Below are 21,155 nucleotides of genomic sequence, written 5' to 3'. Positions count from 1 at the left end.
AACTAAGCACCTGGAGCCTGGAATGTATGCAAACAACAAGCCATCAGCTTCAAAGCAATGTGCGATAAACAAATTATTTCCAATCTATAGGCACCTTAGTTGGGTTATTTGGGACTTAATTGATGTTATGGGATTGAAATACAAGAAAATACAACAATGAAAAATGTCTGTACAGCTAATTGAAATGAAACGATTAAAGTAGTTAAGGGTTTTGGTAAGTACAGGCAGGTTTTAGTTGATGGCACTCAGACACATGTTTCACTGAAGCATGAGTTTAATAATTTATACATGAAGCTGATCTAAGCATAAAAAGAATGGTGGTTAAAAGGGTGTATGAGGATGAGGTATAAGGTAAAATGGGGTGGAGTAGGATGCAAGTGGATTGGGGTTGCATGGGGGGTTCCCCACCTGGTCACACCTTGTTGCAATCTACTTGGGGGAGAACAGTGGTAAAACAGGGTACAAAACATTTATGGATGCTTCACATACATAAACAAAATAAGGCATATGTTTGCATCAACTGACAACAGCATAGTTTCAGAAAGAAAGAAAGAAAAAAAAATGTAACAATATATTTTTTTGTTTGGTAGCAGTTGATAAACTATTTCATTGACAGTACACAGTGAAAACAAGAGTGAAATCGTAGGTATGATTGCGTTCTAAGTGCTATTTCTAGAGGTAGCCTTTCACTGAAGTAATACACAAATAGTAACTGTCGTATTAAAACAGGCAGCTGCTAAGTCCTTGTCTGTAGTATACACACAACAACTACTGAGTCTCAACCAAAATATCAAATGAAGAGATCAAATAAGAAAAACAATGGCCTTTTAGGAAATTGTCTATATAATAATAATGGCATTTAGAATAAAACTAATTAAAGAAATGTTACATGAGTCCTAAAAACTGGGTTATCACTTGCATCTGAATCCAACATTACAAACCAGTATTGCAGTTTGCTTCATCATGTTTAATGATGCAGTCTGAGTAGTTCAAGAAGGTCAAGTGACAGATTCAAAGATTTGGCCTTGGATTCAGGTTTGTTGTCCATGCGACAAGCACTTGATCAAATGAATGGTAGGCAGTTCAAGATTCATGCATGATGAGAGAATGACAGCTGTCAGTCAAACAAGGCTTGGTATATGATAGCGACAATACGGCAAAGACTTTGAGCAAAAACCATCCGCAAATTACTTGTTTTGATTTGACTAAACCTGCTGCAGAAACAAAAGGAACTCAATTCATAAAGACAATTTAGAATCACATCTACAGAGATATCAAGTATTTGATATTCTGTAAATGGATCAAACATGAAATAAAATGCAAGAAAAAAAAGAATTATCAGAGCCAGAAAAAAAAGAAAATATGACCATAAAATAAGAAAACTGGAATTAAAATTCATCCTGCTTGTCTTAAAACGGTGGCTTTCTGCATTAACAGCATTTGATCAAATGGAGAGCTTTTTACTTGTTGGTAATTATCTAATTAAACTAATTAAATTAACACACATTAGCTCCTTTATGTTGGTAAAATAGACTCAATTTGACTTTAAAGTATTTCAAGCATAAAATTATGCAGTGTGTTTTTCTTTAAATCATTCAAAAGGCTTGTAAACAAACGTGATACAATTTTTCTTTTAAAGCTGTCGTAGTGATCTGCAAAATTGGAAACAATATTGCTCTTGTATTGCAGTGTAGAGCTATAGGTAACTAGGTATAGGTAAGTCTCATGTGTGAGAAACTAGTCAGATTAGGTTATACGTGATTTTATTTGTATGCTGAGCTTACTTTATAATTACTGAATCCTTTCACATTACATAATAAAGAGCTTTTGAATTTGGACTGGCTGATATTCATCTAAAAAACCTACATTTAGCATTTTTTTGTTGATATCAGCTGGTATTATCTCAGTTCTCTTTCTCCACAAATCCAGTAAATATATCTAATATAGTATAAACTTAGTAGTAGCATCCACATCCACCACGCAGTACATGAGCCAGTTATAAAAGTAAAAAATAGTAAAAATAAATTAAAAAACAGATTTTCAATTATCTTTCAGTTTATGAGCTATCGAAAGTAATTAAATTCACTGTGATAGAAGGTAAAGTTTATATGTCCTCTCCATCTAGGTTGTCTATTACCTATTCTGGGAGAGGTCTCTTCTCTTCTCAAGTTTGTGTAAGTTTTTTCTTATCTGACCTCTTATCCCGTCTATTTCACTGTTTCTATTATTTTTTACTTCATATTTCAAACCCCCCCCCCCCCAGAAAAAAATAGAACAAGTAGCTGTTTCCAAAGCTAGTTTCATAAAGTTTAATTTATTTTCTACTGAAGCCAGTGATGCTCATTAGTCACTGAAAACATTAAACATTAATTTAACTAGTATTACTTTCTGAGCACAGGTCTGGAACAAATCATCCACAATGATGATGATTTAGACAGATGTCTGTCAAGGAACATAATGTACACTGTTGTGCAAAAGTCTTGAACCACACCTCACTTCTTTATGTTTTGCTTCCATGGATCCAGATTTTCTTGTAATGTTTTTAAAATGGTCTTCAGCAATAGTTTTCTAGATTTTCTGAAGGTCTTTTTTTAAGTTTTTTGTTTTCTTGGAAAGTTAGCTGCATTTTCTCCAATTTTCAGAAAAAAAACACCAACAATGACACAGTTAGGCAGAAATAAATATTATATTATCTAAATATTATTATATATTTTCACCAACAGGGTGATTCCCAAAGAGCATTGGCAACAACCTGGACACAGGACCTGAGAGATACAGCTGGCCATTCAGTTCATCCATTTACAGTTCACCAAATACTCTTAAGGAAGGAAATGCTAAATTACACAAGAACTAGACTGAACGTTCTATGGAATGATGAATTCACATGTCTATAGCCAACTGTAAAACATGTTGGAGGCTCTGTTGTGAGTTGAGTCTGCATTTCAGCCAGAGTTTTCATTATGATAATGATCCAAACCACACTGCCAGCGCAGTAAAAGTATACCTGACAGAAAAACACTAAATGGATTATCAGCTACAGCTTAGCCTTGATCTGAACATTATTTAAGCAACATGGGATCATCTGAACAGAGAATGGAACAAAAGGCAGTCAAAATCCAAAGAGGAGAGGTTTTTTTTAAATGTCCTTTAGGAAGCCTGTAGAACTATTCCTGAAAACTACAGAGAAATTAAAAGAAAGCTTGCCTAAGATGGTTAAGTGCCTCTTGACAATAAATAAAGATGTTAATACAAAAATATTGGCTTTTTGTACAAACATCATTTTTGCCTTATACACCGTATTTATTAGGGGTGCAACGATATTCGTATCGATATTGAACCGTTCGATACAGTGCTTTCGGTTCGGTACGCATATGTATCGAACAATACAAAATTTGTAATTTTATTTTATCAACTTTCCTTCTGACAATGCTGTCTGTGTTGAGCGCAAGTGAATCTGCGTTCGACTACTCCGCCTAGGCTGCACTGTCGAGCGCAGATCCACTGAGCGCTCAACACAGACAGCATCTGTCAGAAGGAAGAGCGCAGGGCAAGCTAGCGAGACAGAAGTTAAGCTCTCCTTGCTTAACTTCTGGAAACATATTCAGCGATGCTTCATCTCCTGCTTTGCGTTTCTGTAGGCGCCCCGTGCTCGCCTACTTTACATGGCAAATTGAACCTCCCCCACCCTCATTCAGATCTGGCGTTTGGAATTATTTTGGTTTTCATGTGACGTATGACCCTGAAGGTAAGCGCGTCATGGACTAAAGTAAAACAGTATGTTGGATGTGCCATGCAATGCTCAATTACATGGGTGGGAGCTAGTGTGTTAGCGCAGTTAGCTCGTTAACGTGTTGGCCGTCTAGCCCCATGCACGGGGCGATCAGGGGTAGCTCGTTAACGGAGATTTGCCGTGTTGTGGCGTTAAAGTCATTTAAACGAGATTAACCTGAAAGCACTAGTGTGAACACAACGAATATGACTGCACATTTACGCCGACATCATCCTAGTGCAAAGACAAGTGGAAGCAGACAAAAACAACAAGCATGCATGCAAACTTTACCCGAGTCATTTAGACAGCCGTTAGCACATGATTCTCCTTATGGGGACCTGATATGTTTAATATGCTGCTGAGAATATAGCCCAGAAGAAGCGTATAGTATAGCTTTTATTTTGGAAAGAGACATTTCTCTGTAATAAACTCTCTTTTCCAAAGATGAGTGATTCCTCAATCAGATACAGGGCTCGCAATATCGCTAGCCCGACGTCCCGGGGCTAGCGATTTTTCCAGTCGGGCTACCAAAATCTATCTCTGCCCTGCCCGTTGGGGTATTGTAGGAAGGAAAAATATATGTCAATGCTTTTGCATTCTTTCGGAAATGTAGCTGGGTAATTATGTCATTGGCATCGGTGAGCCACTGTCAATATGTGACATATTGAAATCGCGTTTGAATTTGCGCTTGTTTTTTGCTTTCACTTTGCAATCGCGCGAACTGTGTATAGAGAGCGACAGCACTGATTGGTGAGTGATGATAATTTGCGCACCAATTCCTCTGACATCGTCTTATCAATCGTTAGCTTACTACGCAAACATGACAAGTGAAATCTCCCGCAGCAAGCTTAAACATGTGAGAGGTTGATCGCGCAGAGAATCGCTGAGCTTATGTGAGTGCGTGTGTAAAAGCAGCAGGATATATATTTTAGTTCTGCTGAGCCAAATAAGACAGGTCAGGGTGAAGAAGTGACAGCCAAAGAAAAGCTTACCACAAAACGGAAAAGTTATGACAAATCAGACTATAAGGCAAAAAGAAAGTGCAGCTTTATGGTTTCATGGACAAAATAATTTCTGTGGCTGTGATATGATGAGCTATATAACCGGGGCTGCACATAAGTGGTCCGCAGGTGCACATTCGCTGTCAAAATAAAAAACACGCACAAGGGTTAGGGTTAAATTTAAAAACTGTACTTTTGAGTTAAAATATATATTTATAATTTTAATAAATGACAAATTAAAAAGGCATGAACATTTTTTTTGTATCGAAAAAATATCGAACCGTGACACCAAAGTATCGAACCGAACCGAACCATGAATTTTGTGTATCGTTGCACCCCTAGTATTTATATATTTATAAGTATACTGATAAGTGGGATGCAAAGGTTTGGGCAACCTTGTTAATAGTCATTATTTGCCGGTATAAATCTTTGGTTGTTACAATAAAAAATGTCAGTTAAATATATCATATAGGAGACACACACAGTGTTATTTGAGAAGTAAAATTAAGTTTATTGGATTTACAGAAAGTGTGCAATAATTGTTTAAACAAAATCAGGCAGGTGCATAAATTTGGGCACCACAAAATAAATAAATAAATAAAATCAATATTTAGTAGATCCGCCTTTTGCAGAAATTACAGCCTCTAAACGCTTCCTGTAGGTTCCAATGAGAGTCTGGATTGTGGTTGAAGGTGTTTTGGACCATTCCTCTTTACAAAACATCTCTAGTTCATTCAGGTTTGATGGCTTCTGAGCATGGACAGCTCTCTTTAACTCACACCACAGATTTTCAAAAATATTCAGGTCTGGGGACTGAGATGGCCATTCCAGAACGTTGTACTTATTCCTCTGCATGAATGCCTTAGTGGATTTTGAGCAGTGTTTCAGGTTGTTGTCTTATTGAAAGATCCAGCCCCGGCACAGCTTCAGCTTTGTCACCGATTTCTGGACATTGGTCTCCAGAATCTGCTGATACTGAGTGGAATCCATGTGTCCCTCAACTTTGACAAGATTTCCGGTCCCTGCACTGGCCACACCACCATATTTTACTGTAGGTAGCAGGTGGTTTTTATTTTGGAATGCTGTGTTCTTTTTCCTCCATGCATAACGCCCCTTGTTATGCCCAAATAACTCAATTTTAGTTTCATCAGTCCACAGCACCTTATGCCAGAATGAAGCTGGTTTAGCATACCTCAAGCGGCTCTGTTTGTGCTGTGGGTGGAGAAAAGGCTTCCTCTGCACCACTCTCGCATACAGCAACTCCTTGTGTAAAGTGCGCCGAATGGTTGAACAATGCACAGTGACCCCATCTCCTGCAAGATGATGTTGTAGGTCTTTGGTGCTGGTCTGTGGGTTAACTCTGACTGTTCTCACCATTCGTCGCTTCTGTCTATCTGAGATTTTTCTTGGTCTGCCACTTCGAGCCTTAACTTGAACTGAGCCTTTGGTCTTCCATTTTCTCAATATGTTCCTAACTGTGGAAACAGACAGCTTAAAGCTCTGAGAAAGCTTTCTGTATCCTTCCCCTAAACCAGACTTTCCCAAAGTGTGGCCAGAGCCATGGCAGGGGGGGCGCGGGATGACAAGGGGGGAAAAAAAACAAAACGCTTGGACACTGCGAGCACGGGGCGCCTACAGAAACGCAAAGCAGGAGATGAAGCATCGCTGAATATGTTTCCAAACCAACTTCATTCTAAGCCAAAGACTAGAAAATATGGTGAAGCATATCTTCCCTTTGGTTCACCTGCACAAGTGCCAAGGTAGGTCTCCCCTGCAGAATTGGTTTTCCCTTTGTCGGGAGCAGCGCTGGGCTGTTTAAATCACGGACAAACAGTATCTCACATTCTTGATTTTTAGTTCACAAACACTTCTTGTATTGACTAACTACTCCTTACATTTTGGAGATATACATACTATACTATACTTTATACAGTAAAGTTACAGTGGGATACAAATAATATCAGGCTGATCCTGCCACGATTTGTTCCCCCGGTTCAAATCACGGACAAACAGTATCCCACAGCTGTTTATGGTTTTAAACCTATTTTGCACAGAGAGGCATTTTTTGAAAAATGCATTGATAGCAATGTTGAATATTATTACACAGGAAAAAAACAACAACTACACGTAAAATAATCACACCGTGACGCCTCTGCCTTTGTAAATGGAGGGACAGTAACTGCGTGTGTATGTAAGCGTGTAAAACCTGCAGACAGTAAGATTAACAGTATTTTGTCTCTATCTGCCATTCTGCAATTCATCTTCAATCTCCGTTTTCGGTGATTCCCAACGTCGTTTACGTGTGGACGAAACAGCTGCGTTTTCAAAAATACTCGTGTAGGTGCGGATGTAGCGTAAAAGAGTTAGTAGTTTATTTTCTTACTACCTGCAATTTATTGCAGATTACTTGTATTTGCTTAATTGTTTACTAAATGTTTGAGGTGTGAAATAAACCACAATGGAGCAAAATATGGGTGTGTGTGGTTGGAGGATGTGTGCGTGTGTGTGCGTGTACTCTTCAGAGAAAATTAAAAGAGGAGGGAAACTTACAATTGACCCCCTTAAATACTCTTTCTCATTATTGGATTCACCTGTGTATGTAGGTCAGGGGTCACTGAGCTTACCAAGCCAATTTGAGTTCCAATAAATGGTTCTAAAGGTTTTGGAATCAATAAAATGACAACAGTGCCCAAATTTATGCACCTGCCTGATTTTGTTTAAACAATTATCGCACACTTTCTGTAAATCTAATAAACTTTATCTCACTCCTCAAATATCACTGTGTGTGTCTCCTATATGATATATTTAACTGACATTTTTTATTGTAACAACCAACGATTTATACAGGGAATTAATGACTATTAACAAGGTTGCCCAAACCTTTGCATCCCACTGTGTACTTATACCGTATTTTCACGACCATAAGGCGCACTGTGCTAAAAGGCGCAGTCTCAGTTATGTGTGCCCTTACTGTATTTAACACACACATAAGGCGCACTGGACCATAGGGCGCATACAAGTACCGTATGCGTATTTAAAAATAAAGCGGGAGCAAACCTGAATTCGGTACCTTACTCACATTTCTATTGCCGGTAATCGTCATCATCAACAACACACAAGCATACAAGTGTGCATATTTAAAAATAAAGCAGGAGCAAAACTGAGTTTGGTACTCACATTTTTATTACCAATAATCGTCATCATCAACAACACACAAGCATACAAGTGTGCGTATTTAAAAATAAAGCAGGAGCAAAACAAAGTTTGGTACTCACATTTTTATCATCAATCAAACCCATCGAAGTCCTCATCCTCTGTGTCTTAATTGAACAGCTGCGCTAAATCTCCATCAAACATGCCAGGTTCACTGTCTTCACCGTCAGAGTCACTTTCCGTGCCGTGCGGCTCCTCGGAAACGATGCCGGCTTTTGCGAAAGCTCGAACAACAGTGCCAGCAGACATGTTAGCCCAAGCATCTACAATCCATTGGCAAATTGTGGCGTAACTCGCCCGGCGCTGCCTTCCACTCTTAGTGAAACTGTGGTCTCCACCGGTCATCCATCGCTCCCAGGCCGCTCGCAGCCTTACTTTGAACGGGCGGTTCACACCGATGTCCAGCGGTTGGAGTTCCTTTGTCAGGCCTCCCGGAATGACAGCAAGCTCACAGTTCATTTGCTTCACAAGTTTTTTCACATCGGCTGTGAGATGGGCACGCATAGAGTCACAGATCAACAGCGATGGTGATGCGTGGAAAAAACCACCTGGTCTCCTTACATACACCTCCCTCAGCCAGTCTTTCATCATTTCCTCATCCATCCAGCCCTTTTCATTTGCCTTAATGATGATTTCTGCTGGAAACTTCTCTTTAGGCAAAGTCTTTCGCTTAAAAATCACCATAGGCGGCAGTTTCTGTCCATTAGCATGGCAGCCAAGCACAACAGTAAAAGAAGACTTTTCATACCCCGTTGTGCGTATCGCTACCGTGCTGGTCCCCTTCTTCTCTACAGTGTGACTCACCGGGATGTCAAAAGTGAGCGGGACCTCGTCCATGTTTGTGATGTTTTTGTCGCCGATGTGTTTGCTGCAGTAGGAGCGGAAGATGGCCAGCTTTTCCTTATAATCCGCTGGAAGTTGCTGCGCTACCGTAGTCCTGGTCCGGATGGAAAAATGGCACCGTTTCATAAAACAAAAGCACCAAGACGGACCTCCTTGGAAATGTTCAATGTTCATCTCTTCAGCTAGTGAAACTGCTTTTAGCCGAATGGTGACCGTTGAAACGCTTCTCCCGCTCGCTCTTTGCTCGATGATCCACCGCTCGAGTCTTTCCTCCAACTCGAGCCACCTCGCCTTATGTCCGCGGAAACTCAGCTGCGTTTTCTTGACCTGCCGGAGCTTGTTTTCCAGCTTCCTCCATTTGCGAACCATCGATTCGTTAATCTTAAATTCTCTCGCCGCTGCTCGATTTCCATGTTCCTCCGCGTAGCTGATGGCCTTCAGTTTAAACTGTGCTTCGTAAGCGTGTCTCTTTGCCATTTTCAGGGTTGTTAAAACAACGATGTCCTGCATAATGCACATACCTGTTCTTTTATACAGGTATGTGCGATTGTCCCGGTATATACGATCAACGCCCACACTTCACCCTTTAACGTTCTCATGGTGTTCTCTACTACGTCCTCCTTACAACACATAGGGCGCACCGCGCTATAGGGCGCGCCGCACTTTTTGAAGAAAATCTAAGACTTTTAAGTGCGCCTTATGGTCGTGAAAATACGGTATACTGTATTTCAATGTATATGTCCACATGATTTAATATAAGACATTGCACCAATTTTTATCTATGTTTAAAATATGAAGAAATAAGGCAGGTTCAAGACCTTTGCAAAGTACTGCCTATCATTTCGGTGTAGATGGAAATCATGTGACACTACAGTCACAGGAATGTCATTTAACACCTCTATTTACGAGCACGCATACAGTCACATGGTACTAGCATGCACACTCTAATGCGCATGCTACGAGCTCAATATTCTCTGACCACTACTCGTGCCCACTGGCACCAGTTTTCTTGTAATGTTAACAAGTCTCTGCTGAACAGTTAATATGAAATTAATGTGATCATTCCAGTCTAACCAAAGCTGTGGCAAAACACAGTGCTGATAAAAACACCTCTCAAAGGCTCAGGGAAGATACGAGATATGAGCACTATCGTGCCATGTCCCCGAATAGCACAAATGGCTATAGAGCAAGGACCTGATGCCAAGCAACATGATACACTGCTGGAACCAGGTTCTCAACCGGCATGACGCATGAATAGCTGGTAGACCAGATGCGTGTGTCCCAAACAAAACATGCAAAAAAGATACATTCTCACAAGCAATTTCACTACATATACTGCTTACTGCTTAAACAAAAACAAACAAACAAAAGAAAATAAAACAAAACAGATAAGGGTGGTAATTTGTCATTCTGACATTGCTGATTGTTTCCTTCAACAATCACTATTTTACAATTTTTTTAATATAACTGTGTTCTGTGTAAAATGGATTTGCCCTAGCTTCTGGCATGATTCAAAACAAGTGGGCAATTTTAACAGAAAAATATTTTTGTTAGCAGTTAATTTAATCTTACTCACAAAAGGATGCTGAAAAATGTATTGGCTTAAATTTCTATACAGTTTGAAAATTGTGTTTGTCCGGTTTCCCTCATAGAATTGTGGCCAAATACATTTCCATATAGTAAACAGGGTAGATTGTTGTTGGTGTATTAAAAAAGACAAATTTAGATTATTTGACTTCAATTTTTACTTTAATTTCTTTATACTTTGTGACCTAGATGTCAAGAAGTAAGACCGAGTATGTGAGGAAATTACTTGTTTTTGCAGTGTAAGCCATGTATGTTTTCTTTCTCACATACATACGCACTGATAATGACACAAACAGGCAAGATGAGAGAGGTAGAGGAGGCATTACCCCATGAAGCTCCTTCAAAACGATAACAGGACAGAAACAGGGAGAGGATTATATAAATTAGCACATTGTACAATATCATAACACACACACACACTCTCGTACACACCTCTCACACATACATAAAGAGGTCATCTGCTTTTGTAAGGTTAGTGTATGTGTATAGTGTTTGTGGTCAAGGCAAACGTTTTGGCACAGGAACGAATTTTGTGTTTCATACATTTTGCCATTTGTTTCAATGATATAGTGAAAAATAATCGCAATCATTTCATAAGCTTCAAAGAGTTCCTTGGCAAAAAACAAACAAACAAACAATCAAATTCATGCAAAGAGACAGTACTTATGGTTATGACACCTCTTCTTTATAATTTCTCCAGTTTGCTGTGGCATGCTCAATATCAGCTTCTGGACCAAAACCTGAATAAAGGTGACTCAATCCTGCCTTATCAGTGCTCAGAGTTGATCAGTTTGTGAGCTTTTTGACTGTCCAGCCACTTCCAGTGAATAAGAAACAATTTGTTGAAATTCTGTGAATCTGTACTTAGTGATAACTAAGTGGCTGAGAGAGCATCAAACTAACATTTTGGATCCATACCTAAGAGAATCTTTAAAAAACAGGTGAACAAGCAAAACATGAAATGCAAATGATTGTTCTTCACTTAGAAACATGTAAAAATAATTAAATGAAAACTGAACCAGTACAGTATATAAAACACAGTTTTTGCCACTATCAAAACTTGACTGTAGCTATGACTGTACATTTGGCTAACCAAAGGTACGCACTATCATTTAAATTATATGTCATCTCTCAATGTAGTGTGGTATTTGATGTATATTGCACATAACACACCAGATTCAGGATTAACAATATCTGTAAATGTCTCATTTTATCACAGAAAGACAGAAGCTGTGGAACTTACGAAAAAGCAAATGCCACCAGTGCCCCACTGACCACTATGAAGTCCAGGATGTTCCACAGGTCTCTGAAGTAGGATCCAGGATGAAGCAATAGCCCCAGGTCTACCATCTAAACCAAGAACAGGTCATTTATGTTCTTTTGCTTATTTTGTTTAACTTAAAATTACCTATTAAAATCAACTGTTATAAGGACTTTCTTCTGTTTATACTTTTGCTCATAATGAGTATCCACTATTACAATGGTAATAGTGTATGACAAAAAATAAAAAAATAACAAAAAATGTTAGAGACAGCAGTGTAATCACTCTCGCTGGCAGAAGAGTAAGACAAAAGTCATGAACTGCAGATTTAAATGAATATTGAAATGCGATTAAATATGGTGTTAAATTTCTCACTGACAGAACACTGTCAGATTTAAATACTGTGGATTATACATATAAGAACCATAACACAGCAGATATACTGAGTGAACTGCACTGGTCACAGTGAGGTACATTCCTGCCTCAGTATCGTATTATAGTATTACTTATTTGGTTTCTGCAAGTAAAAACTGAAATGACTCACCAGTTTGCTTCTGATAAAATATAATGAAAACACATACAAAAATACAGTGAACAATAGTGAATTTCAAAGGGTATTAGTGTTTACCTTGATCACCATTTCAAAAGTGAAAACACCAGTAAAGGCATAGTCCAGATATTTGAGCACCTGTAAAAAGACTTGATTAATACTGACAAAGACAACAAAGTAGAAAAGAAACTGTAGATACTATTCTGAAATAGTTCTACTTGCGTAATAATCCAGTCTATCATAGATGTATGGCCCCATTTTTAGGCGCCACACACAGACAAAAAATATATATAAATGTATATAAAAAACCTGACTCAGGCAGAAGAAAAGATAAGAAAATATACTTCTCTCAGTTCTGTATGAGTACAGTGGGTATTGTATGTAGTTTTATTACTGTGTACTCTGTGTCTCACATTGTTGCGGGGTGCATTAGTCCAGACAGGGTCCTCTGCTGCCAGAGCAATACTGCTCATCGCAATGACAACCAGGATGGACATCTCAAAATAACGCAGAGTCACAATATAGTGACACAACCGCCTCACCCTGAGGAAAAAGAGGCCAAGAAAAAAGAAGTAAGTACTTGCTTTTGCTTCACTGTTCTTGTCCCTTCCCACACTCCAGCAGTGTTAAAATGCTATATACAACTGGTGCCTGTCAGCACTCATCTGTACCATGAGATTGGCTTTTAGTAAGACATGCAATATGTTCTTTTTTACAGATATGAAATAAAATACCACCCAAGAGCTACACTGACTAACATTCACAGGATGTTGTGATGCCTCAGTGTGGTAGCACCTTATAACCATATGGAGGGAGGAAGCAGAGCTCAGAACTCACGGATTGGTCTGTCCAAAGATGAACATTGAACTGTAAGGCAGGATGGGTTTAGGCCCACTTGGGCCTAGATCCTCCAGGGTCTTCTCATTTATGGGCACTGTTTCACAATCAATACTGTTCACTGCAAAGAAAGATCATCAGACCGTGATAATGCTCATTAGTGGCACTGAATATCATCATCATCAAGATCACTATTTCTGTCATATAATGTGTTTCTCAGAGCAGCATTGAAAAATGAATACAATGTCTTTCAGCACCAACACGAGCGAGTGAATTATCTTCCACGGGTTAGAGCAGGCGGCACTGAAGGAACCCTGAAAATGCTGGCTAACGACAAATGTAAATTCTGCAAAAATATATAATTCATGTTGGCAAGAATGTCAATCGCAGGCAAGTAAAATTAACATTGAATCAGTGTGCAACTTTGCTACAACAATGCCGGACTCTAGAGCAGGGCGATATTACCAAAAATATTTATCACGATATACAGTGGGGCAAAAAAGTATTTAGTCAGCCACCGATTGTGCAAGTTCCCCCACTTAAAATGATGACAGAGGTCAGTAATTTGCACCAGAGGTACACTTCAACTGTGAGAGACAGAATGTGAAAAAAAAATCCATGAATTCACATGGTAGGATTTGTAAAGAATTTATTCGTAAATTAGGGTGGAAAATAAGTATTTGGTCACCTCAAACAAGGAAAATCTCTGGCTCTCACAGACCTGTAACATCTTCTGTAAGAAGCTTTTCTGTCCCCCACTCGTTACCTGTATGAATGGCACCTGTTTGAACCCATCATCTGTATAAAAGACACCTGTCCACAGCCTCAAACAGTCAGACTCCAAACTCTGCCATGGCCAAGACCAAAGAGCTTTCGAAGGACACCAGGAAAAGTATTGTAGACCTGCACCAGACTGGGAAGAGTGAATCTACAATAGGCAAGCAGCTTGGTGTGAAAAAATCAACTGTGGGAGCAATCATCAGAAAATGGAAGACATACAAGACCACTGATAATCTCCCACGATCTGGGGCTCCACGCAAGATCTCATCCCGTGGGGTCAAAATGATCATGAGAACGGTGAGCAAAGATCCCAGAACCACACGGGGGGACCTGGTGAATGACCTGCAGAGAGCTGGGACCAAAGTAACAAAGGTCACCATCAGTAACACACTACAACGGCAGGGAATCAAATCCCGCAGTGCCAGACGTGTTCCGCTGCTGAAGCCAGTGCATGTCCAGGCCCGTCTGAAGTTTGCCAGAGAGCACATGGATGATACAGCAGAGGATTGGGAGAATGTCATGTGGTCAGATGAAACCAAAGTAGAACTTTTTGGTATAAACTCAACTCGTCGTGTTTGGAGGAAGAAGAATACTGAGTTGCATCCCAAGAACACCACTGTGTGTCTTTTGTCTGTCTCCCTCCCCTCACTTCCCCATCCATTTGTGGCAGATGGCTGTCCCTATCTGAGCCTAGTTCTATTGGAGTTTTTTTTCCTATGCAAAGGTTTTTCTTTCTGTTGCCAAGTGTTTGCTCATAGGGGTCAATTGAATGTTGGAGCTTCTGTATGTTCTGTTTTTTTGTAAGGTTAGTGAAAGATGCCCAACGGATTTACTTTAACAAATGGACCATCCCAGCCTTGCCGTATTGGTCTATTTGATTCACCTTTGCTTTTATTGTTTATTTTATTTTATTTTCACTTGCTACACATGGGACAGACATGACTGGCGGAAAGAGAAGGGAGAAAGAAAGAGGGGGGAAAAAATCAGCGGGGAAGAGCAACGGTGATAAAGAGCAAAAAACAAAAACCAACAAAGCAAACAGACAAAAAAATTAGTGCTGTCAAAATTATCGCGTTAATTGTTAAGATCAACGCAAAATGTTTAACCTGTTAAAAAAATTTAACGCTGATTTTTTTTATAATTAATTTCCTGTAATCTAAGACCTGTAAACTCATGAGCACCTCTGGAGGAGGGGGCAACAGTGTGCTATGCTGGCGTTTGGCCTGACAGAAATGATTAGAAGAAGAAGAAGAAGAAGAAGAAGTGACACCATGCTACTATCTAGCTAACACTAGCTAACACACGCAAGCATGGACGGGGGTGGACTTTTGGGTGGAAAGTTTCTCTTTAAGAAGTTGCCTGATGGCTTGTTGGACAAAACGAGAGTAAGATGCACAATTTGCAAAGCTGAATTCAGGTACCACAGAAGCAGTTCATCACTGGCGTATCACCTGAGAGCAAAACACCCAACTGAATCCACCTCTGCGGGACCTCGCTAGTCTACACTTCAGGAGTATGGTGCTCGTGGACGAATAACAAAAAATGTGAGAGAAAAATTAACCAATTCCTTGGTTGTTTGGATAGCTAAAAACTGCCGACCAGTTAGCATAGTAGAAGATGATGGACTGAGAGAAGTCATTCGCGCTGCATCAGGAGATGAGTGTTGCAATCTGCCCTCGAGAGGAACCATTGTGTCGAGACTGCACACTTTGTATGGGGACCAGAGGGCTCAGCAGTGCAGCAAGCTTGTGCAAGTAAGGAACGTCGCTCTCACCGGAGACCACTGGACTTCGGTGAACAACGATAATTACTTGGGGGTCATGGCGCATTTTATTGATAACGACTGGACTATGCAATCGTTTGCACTAACAGTGAGTAAAACTGAAGCGAGACACTATGCTGAGGCGTGTGCTGACCATTTTCTGAATGTTGCAAACGAATGGAAAATCAAGGACTGTCACGGTCCGGGGCAGCGGCCGTGTGGAGAGTGGAAGGAGGACTCAAAGTGCAGCACTTATTCAGGTGTGAGGGTGATTTATTGATAATAACAAACATAAAGAGGAGATGGCAAAACAGAACTACGGATGAACTAAACTGGGTGAAACTACACAAAGGAGTGGCAAACCTGAACACGAAGGGGGAACAGCAGGGAGAGCACGCAGAGGATTCCACCGGGTAGATGCAGAGTACGCAGGATAGCACAGAGGATGAACACAGGGTATGTACACAGACGACGCGACAAGGAGCAGAGGAAATCACACACTATAAATACACAAAGAGACACTGGGAAATCACACACAGGTGGGGGAAACAGCTGGACCTGATTAACCTGACGAGACAGGGGAACACTAACACCAGGGACCAACAGAGGGAGCACAAACCCAGAACCCAGTGTCTAAAATCCCAAACACAAACCATCCCAAAACAGCCATGAATAATAATGAAAGTAATAACGATAAGTACATAAACACAAAGTCACTGAGTCATGGTCGCAGGACCATGACAAGGACAAGGTAACCACGCTTGGCACTGACAGTGCTCGTAACATGGTTGCAGCCACCAGACTACTTCCATTTGAACACATGCCCTGCATGGCCCACATTCTGCAAAGAACGGTCACAGTTTCTCTTAATGACAGCGCATTTGAAAGGGCTCGGGCCAAATGTTGCAAGATTGTTGGACATTTTAAGCATAGTCCAGCAAATGCTCAGGAATTAAAGGCACAGCAAGCTGCACATGGACATCAAACAGAACCGCTTGTTCAGGACGTTCCAACAAGATGGAACTCCACCCTAGAGATGATCAAGCGGATCCAGAGAAACAAATCTGGGCTGACCACCATCCTGACTCAACAAAACAGCAAGGTGACCATGTTGACTGACCAGGAGCTTGACAGACTGCAAAAGCTGGAGGAACTACTGGAACCTTGCAGGTAAATCATTTTGTTTCTCATGATTGTGTGTCTATCTTTGCATTCTAGCTTTGTTTTCAAGTATGTTCTCCACCTCCACCTCTCTGTGTATTTTCATATGTGGTTTTTATGTTTGTCTCTGTGTGATTAATAGAAAAATACAGACTTGATCTTTCTATTGCAGATATGTTACCGAACTGCTGGGGGGAGAGTGGTATGTCTCCTGTTCCATGGTGTTGCCAGCCTTGTGTCATTTGTTCAGGATTATGGAGCCCTCAGATGATGACCCAGTCTACGTTTTGAGGTTTAAGAAGGTTTTTACCACAGACCTAGCTCAGCGGAGGGACAGCAGCAATCTCACATGGCTGAAGATCGCTACTGCCCTTGATCCCAGGTTTAAAGACCTTAAATGCCTTTCCAAAGATGAAAGAAGAGAGGTGTGGGCATCAGTACATGACCTTCTGATGTCAGAGACGGATGCACACCAACCATCTGCTCAGACAACAGAGGAACCCTCACCAAAGAAGAGCAAGATGTCCATCTGCTTGCTGGGTTCTCCTAATTCAGATACAGAGGAAGAGGATGATGCTATAGATTGCTGTCTGAATCTGTACAAAGCAGAGCCCAAAATTGACATAGAAGAGTGTCCACTACAGTGGTGGTTAAAGAGAGAAGGAGCACATGCCAGGCTGGCACCTATTGCACGCAAGTACCTGTCAACCCCTGCAACCACAGTGCCTTGTGAGAGATTATTCTCACTCTCAGGTCACATCATTCAAAAGAAGCGTACTTCTTTGTCATCAGACAATGTAAACAGAATAGTCTGCCTCAGTAACTGGCTGAGTGCAAAGAAGGACTAAGCCAGATCGCTCCTTTGAAGTGAAAAATGTTCAACATTCTGGGTTTTCAGCCGTGTCTTTTTGTGTTTTAAATACTGAGTTTTGTGCACCCTTTATTGTTATGATATTCACTTTAACCTGTAGGCCTGGGTTCGGTCACTGTTGATGGCCTTAAAGGTTTTTTGTAAGTTTTCACTGTGTTAAAGATTGATGAAAACTATTAAAATTCTCTTTGAATTTCAGCATACATTCTTTGTGTTTATTCTGCATTTACTTCATTGTGTTGCATAAATGTCTGTTACAATCTTAAAATATAAAGAATAAAAAAATGTAATTGGAGCCAGGCTATTAATCAAGTAATTGCGATTAATCGCAATTAATGACAGAAAATTGTGAGATTAGTTAGTTAATTTTTTTTAATCTATTGACAGCACTAAAAAATACATCACCTGGATCACCTGTTGAGAAAGAAAAAAGAGAAAACAAGCAAAAAAAGAGAGCAATATAATAAACAACATCATCGCGATGATCTATGTGAATATAACAGTAAATACTAAATATTGAATATCATTGCAGCACATAGGATTGACAGCACACAGTGTGCTTTGAGGTAGAGGCCAAAAAGGGTGTAGTTTGTGTCTGTGAGCACCCGTGTGTACACCTGTGAGCATGAGCGCGCTTGTATTTAAAAGGTTCCTTCATGTAATGATCTGCTAGAGCAGGGGTGTCAAACTCAAATACACAGTGGGCCAAAATTCAAAACTGGAACAAGGTCGCGGGCTAACATTTAATATTTATTGAAAAATATCTTCCTCCAGATTTAAGAATGAATCTCTTCTTATGGACTCAAACAAGTTTTGCTGAAAAACTGAATGTGGAACAAGCAAAGCTTAATACTAAACAATATATATATTAGCTGTATAATACCAGTAGGCCAGCTCTAATAATAATTTGGTATGGCTTCGTGGGCCAAATGTAATTAGGCTGCGGGCCAAATTTGGCCCGCGGGCCAGAGTTTGACACCTATGTGCTAGAGGGTGTGGGGGGCCATAGCCCCGTCCTCCAGGGCATGAAGCGGGTATGGAGGAGATCCAGGCTCCAGACATCCAGAGGCCCTCAGAGCACAAGAGACCGAGGAAGATCAATGTAGGGGCAACCATGCCACTCTCCTGGAAAGAGCTGAGGAGAGCCCCAGATGAGGAGTCACTCAGCAGCCACGGAGCAGAAGCCAGGGGGGGTTGCAGTGACGGGCTTGTGAGCTCCGCCGGCAGCCAGCTGTGCCAGCGTGGCCGAACCCCAGGCCTAGAGGCTGAGGGCACCCCACCCCCGAAGGGGCCTGAGCGACCCCCAGGCTCCAGGCCCCAACAAGCAGCCACCAGGAGTGAGCCGGTGCATACCTGGACGTCCATCCCCGGACACAAAGAACCACCAATGCACCGATGTCTGAGGGCGTCTGTCACTGGCAGGGGGAGTGGTGGGGGAAGATAGGCCTCTATACCTTGGAGGGCTTGAGATGTCCCTCAGCTTCTGTATGTTATTGTAGGATCTATCCCCCTACAATATAAAACTCCTTGAGGTAACACTTGTTGTGATTTGGCTCTATATAAATAAAAGCGAACTGAATTTAAAGTTGAGTTTCTTTTTCTCGTGTATGATACCAAGTGTACTGCGTATCACACTACTTTAGAGTTCTTCACTAAAACAAAAAGAAATCAGCTAAATACCCACGTTAATTTATTTGTTCACATTTCAGATTTCTTTTCATTTTCTGGCTTATTTCTTGTCTCTTTAACACTCAAAATCAGTGACAAGAGTTAAGAAAGAATATGTAGCTAATATCCTTCAACTGTGAAAACTAAACCATTTCATTGTGGGCTCCTCCTGTGCAACAAAACTACTTCCAAGAGAGCTTCAAGCCATAAAGAACCAGAGCTAATATTAATTTCAAAGACACAACCCCTGGAAGAGCTACATCTGACAGGGACTCTTGTTTAGTTTCCTGGGGATGTTGTGGTATTTTTAATATCAGATTTAAAAGCCCACAAAGAACCATACAAAATTAGCATTGGTAACAACTGAACTAAACTTAATCATATACAGTGGCTTGCAAAAGTATTCGGCCCCCTTGAACTTTTCCACATTTTGTCACATTACAGCCACAAACATGAATCAATTTTATTGGAATTCCACGTGAAAGACCAATACAAAGTGGTGTACACGTGAGAAGTGGAACGAAAATCATACATGATTCCAAACATTTTTTACAAATAAATAACTGAAAAGTGAGGTGTGCGTAATTATTCAGCCCCCTTGGTCTGAGTGCAGTCAGTTGCCCATAGACAGCTGCTCTGTGACGGCCTCAGAGGTTGTCTAAGAGAATATTGGGAGCAACAACACCATGAAGTCCAAAGAACACACCAGACAGGTCAGGGATAAAGTTATTGAGAAATTTAAAGCAGGCTTAGGCTACAAAAAGATTTCCCAAGCCTTGAACATACCATGGAGCACTTTTCAAGCGATCATTCAGAAATGGAAGGAGTATGGCACAACTGTAAGCCTACCAAGACAAGGCCGTCCACCTAAACTCACAGGACGAACAAGGAGAGCACTGATCAAAAATGCAGCTAAGAGGCCCATGGTGACTCTGGACGAGCTGCAGAGATCTACAGCTCAGGTGGGGGAATCTGTCCATAGGACAACTATTAGTCGTGCACTGCACAAAGTTGGCCTTTATGGAAGAGGGGCAAGAAGAAGCCATTGTTAACAGAAAACCATAAGAAGTCCTGTTTGCAGTTTGCCACAAACCATGTGGGGGACACAGCAAACATGTGGAAGAAGGTGCTCTGGTCAGATGAGACCAAAATGGAACGTTTTGGCCGCAATGCAAAACGTTATGTGTGGTGGAAAACTAACATTGCACATCACTCTGAACACACCATCCCCACTGTGAAATATGGTGGTGGCAGCATCATGCTCTGGGGGTGCGTCTCTTCAGCAGGGACAGGGAAGCTGGTCAGAGTTGATGGGAAGATGGATGGAGCCAAATACAGGGCAATCTTGGAAGAAAACCTCTTGGAGTCTGCAACAGACTTGAGACTGGGGCGGAGGTTCACCCAGTCAAAGTCCAGATCTAAATCCAATCGAGAATCTGTGGCAAGATCTGAAAACTGCTTTTCACAAACGCTGTCCATCTAATCTGACTGAGCTAGAGCTGTTTTGCAAAGACGAATGGGCAAGGATTTCAGTCTCTAGATGTGCAAAGCTGGTAGAGACATACCCTAAAAGACTGGCAGCTGTAATTGCAGCAAAAGGTGGTTCCACAAAGTAAAGACTCAGGGGGCTGAATAATTACGCACACCTCACTTTTCAGTTATTTATTTGTAAAAAATGTTTGGAATCATGTATGATTTTCGTTCCACTTCTCACGTGTACACCACTTTGTATTGGTCTTTCACGTGGAATTCCAATAAAATTGATTCATGTTTGTGGCTGTAATGTGCCAAAATATAGAAAAGTTTAAAGGGGCCGAATAGTTTTGCAAGCCACTGTATATGTTAATAGGTT

The 21,155-nt window shown here is 40.8% G+C and overlaps 1 protein-coding gene across 16 annotated transcripts in view; it reads right to left on the bottom strand.

Moving 5' to 3' along the window:
- The window catches only part of cacna1ba (calcium channel, voltage-dependent, N type, alpha 1B subunit, a), a 332,183-nt gene that overhangs the window by 151,305 nt on the left and 159,723 nt on the right, over positions 1-21,155 (bottom strand). For 13 of the 16 annotated variants that reach the window (XM_040019432.1, XM_040019434.1, XM_040019438.1 and 10 more), the window contains 6 exons: positions 13,062-13,182; positions 12,638-12,767; positions 12,303-12,362; positions 11,657-11,763; positions 10,740-10,751; positions 409-429 (listed from right to left, as the gene is read on the bottom strand). In XM_040019432.1, coding sequence (XP_039875366.1) covers positions 409-429; positions 10,740-10,751; positions 11,657-11,763; positions 12,303-12,362; positions 12,638-12,767; positions 13,062-13,182 — 451 coding nt within the window. The remainder of the gene's footprint in view (positions 1-408; positions 430-10,739; positions 10,752-11,656; positions 11,764-12,302; positions 12,363-12,637; positions 12,768-13,061; positions 13,183-21,155) is intronic. The other 3 variants (XM_040019436.1, XM_040019448.1, XM_040019435.1) reach the window with 2 other exon arrangements.

The sequence above is a fragment of the Simochromis diagramma genome, unplaced genomic scaffold, assembly GCF_900408965.1.
Source record: "Simochromis diagramma unplaced genomic scaffold, fSimDia1.1 OVJJ01000822.1, whole genome shotgun sequence".
Lineage (NCBI taxonomy): Eukaryota > Metazoa > Chordata > Actinopteri > Cichliformes > Cichlidae > Simochromis > Simochromis diagramma.
This window is presented reverse-complemented; position numbering and strand designations above follow the sequence as displayed.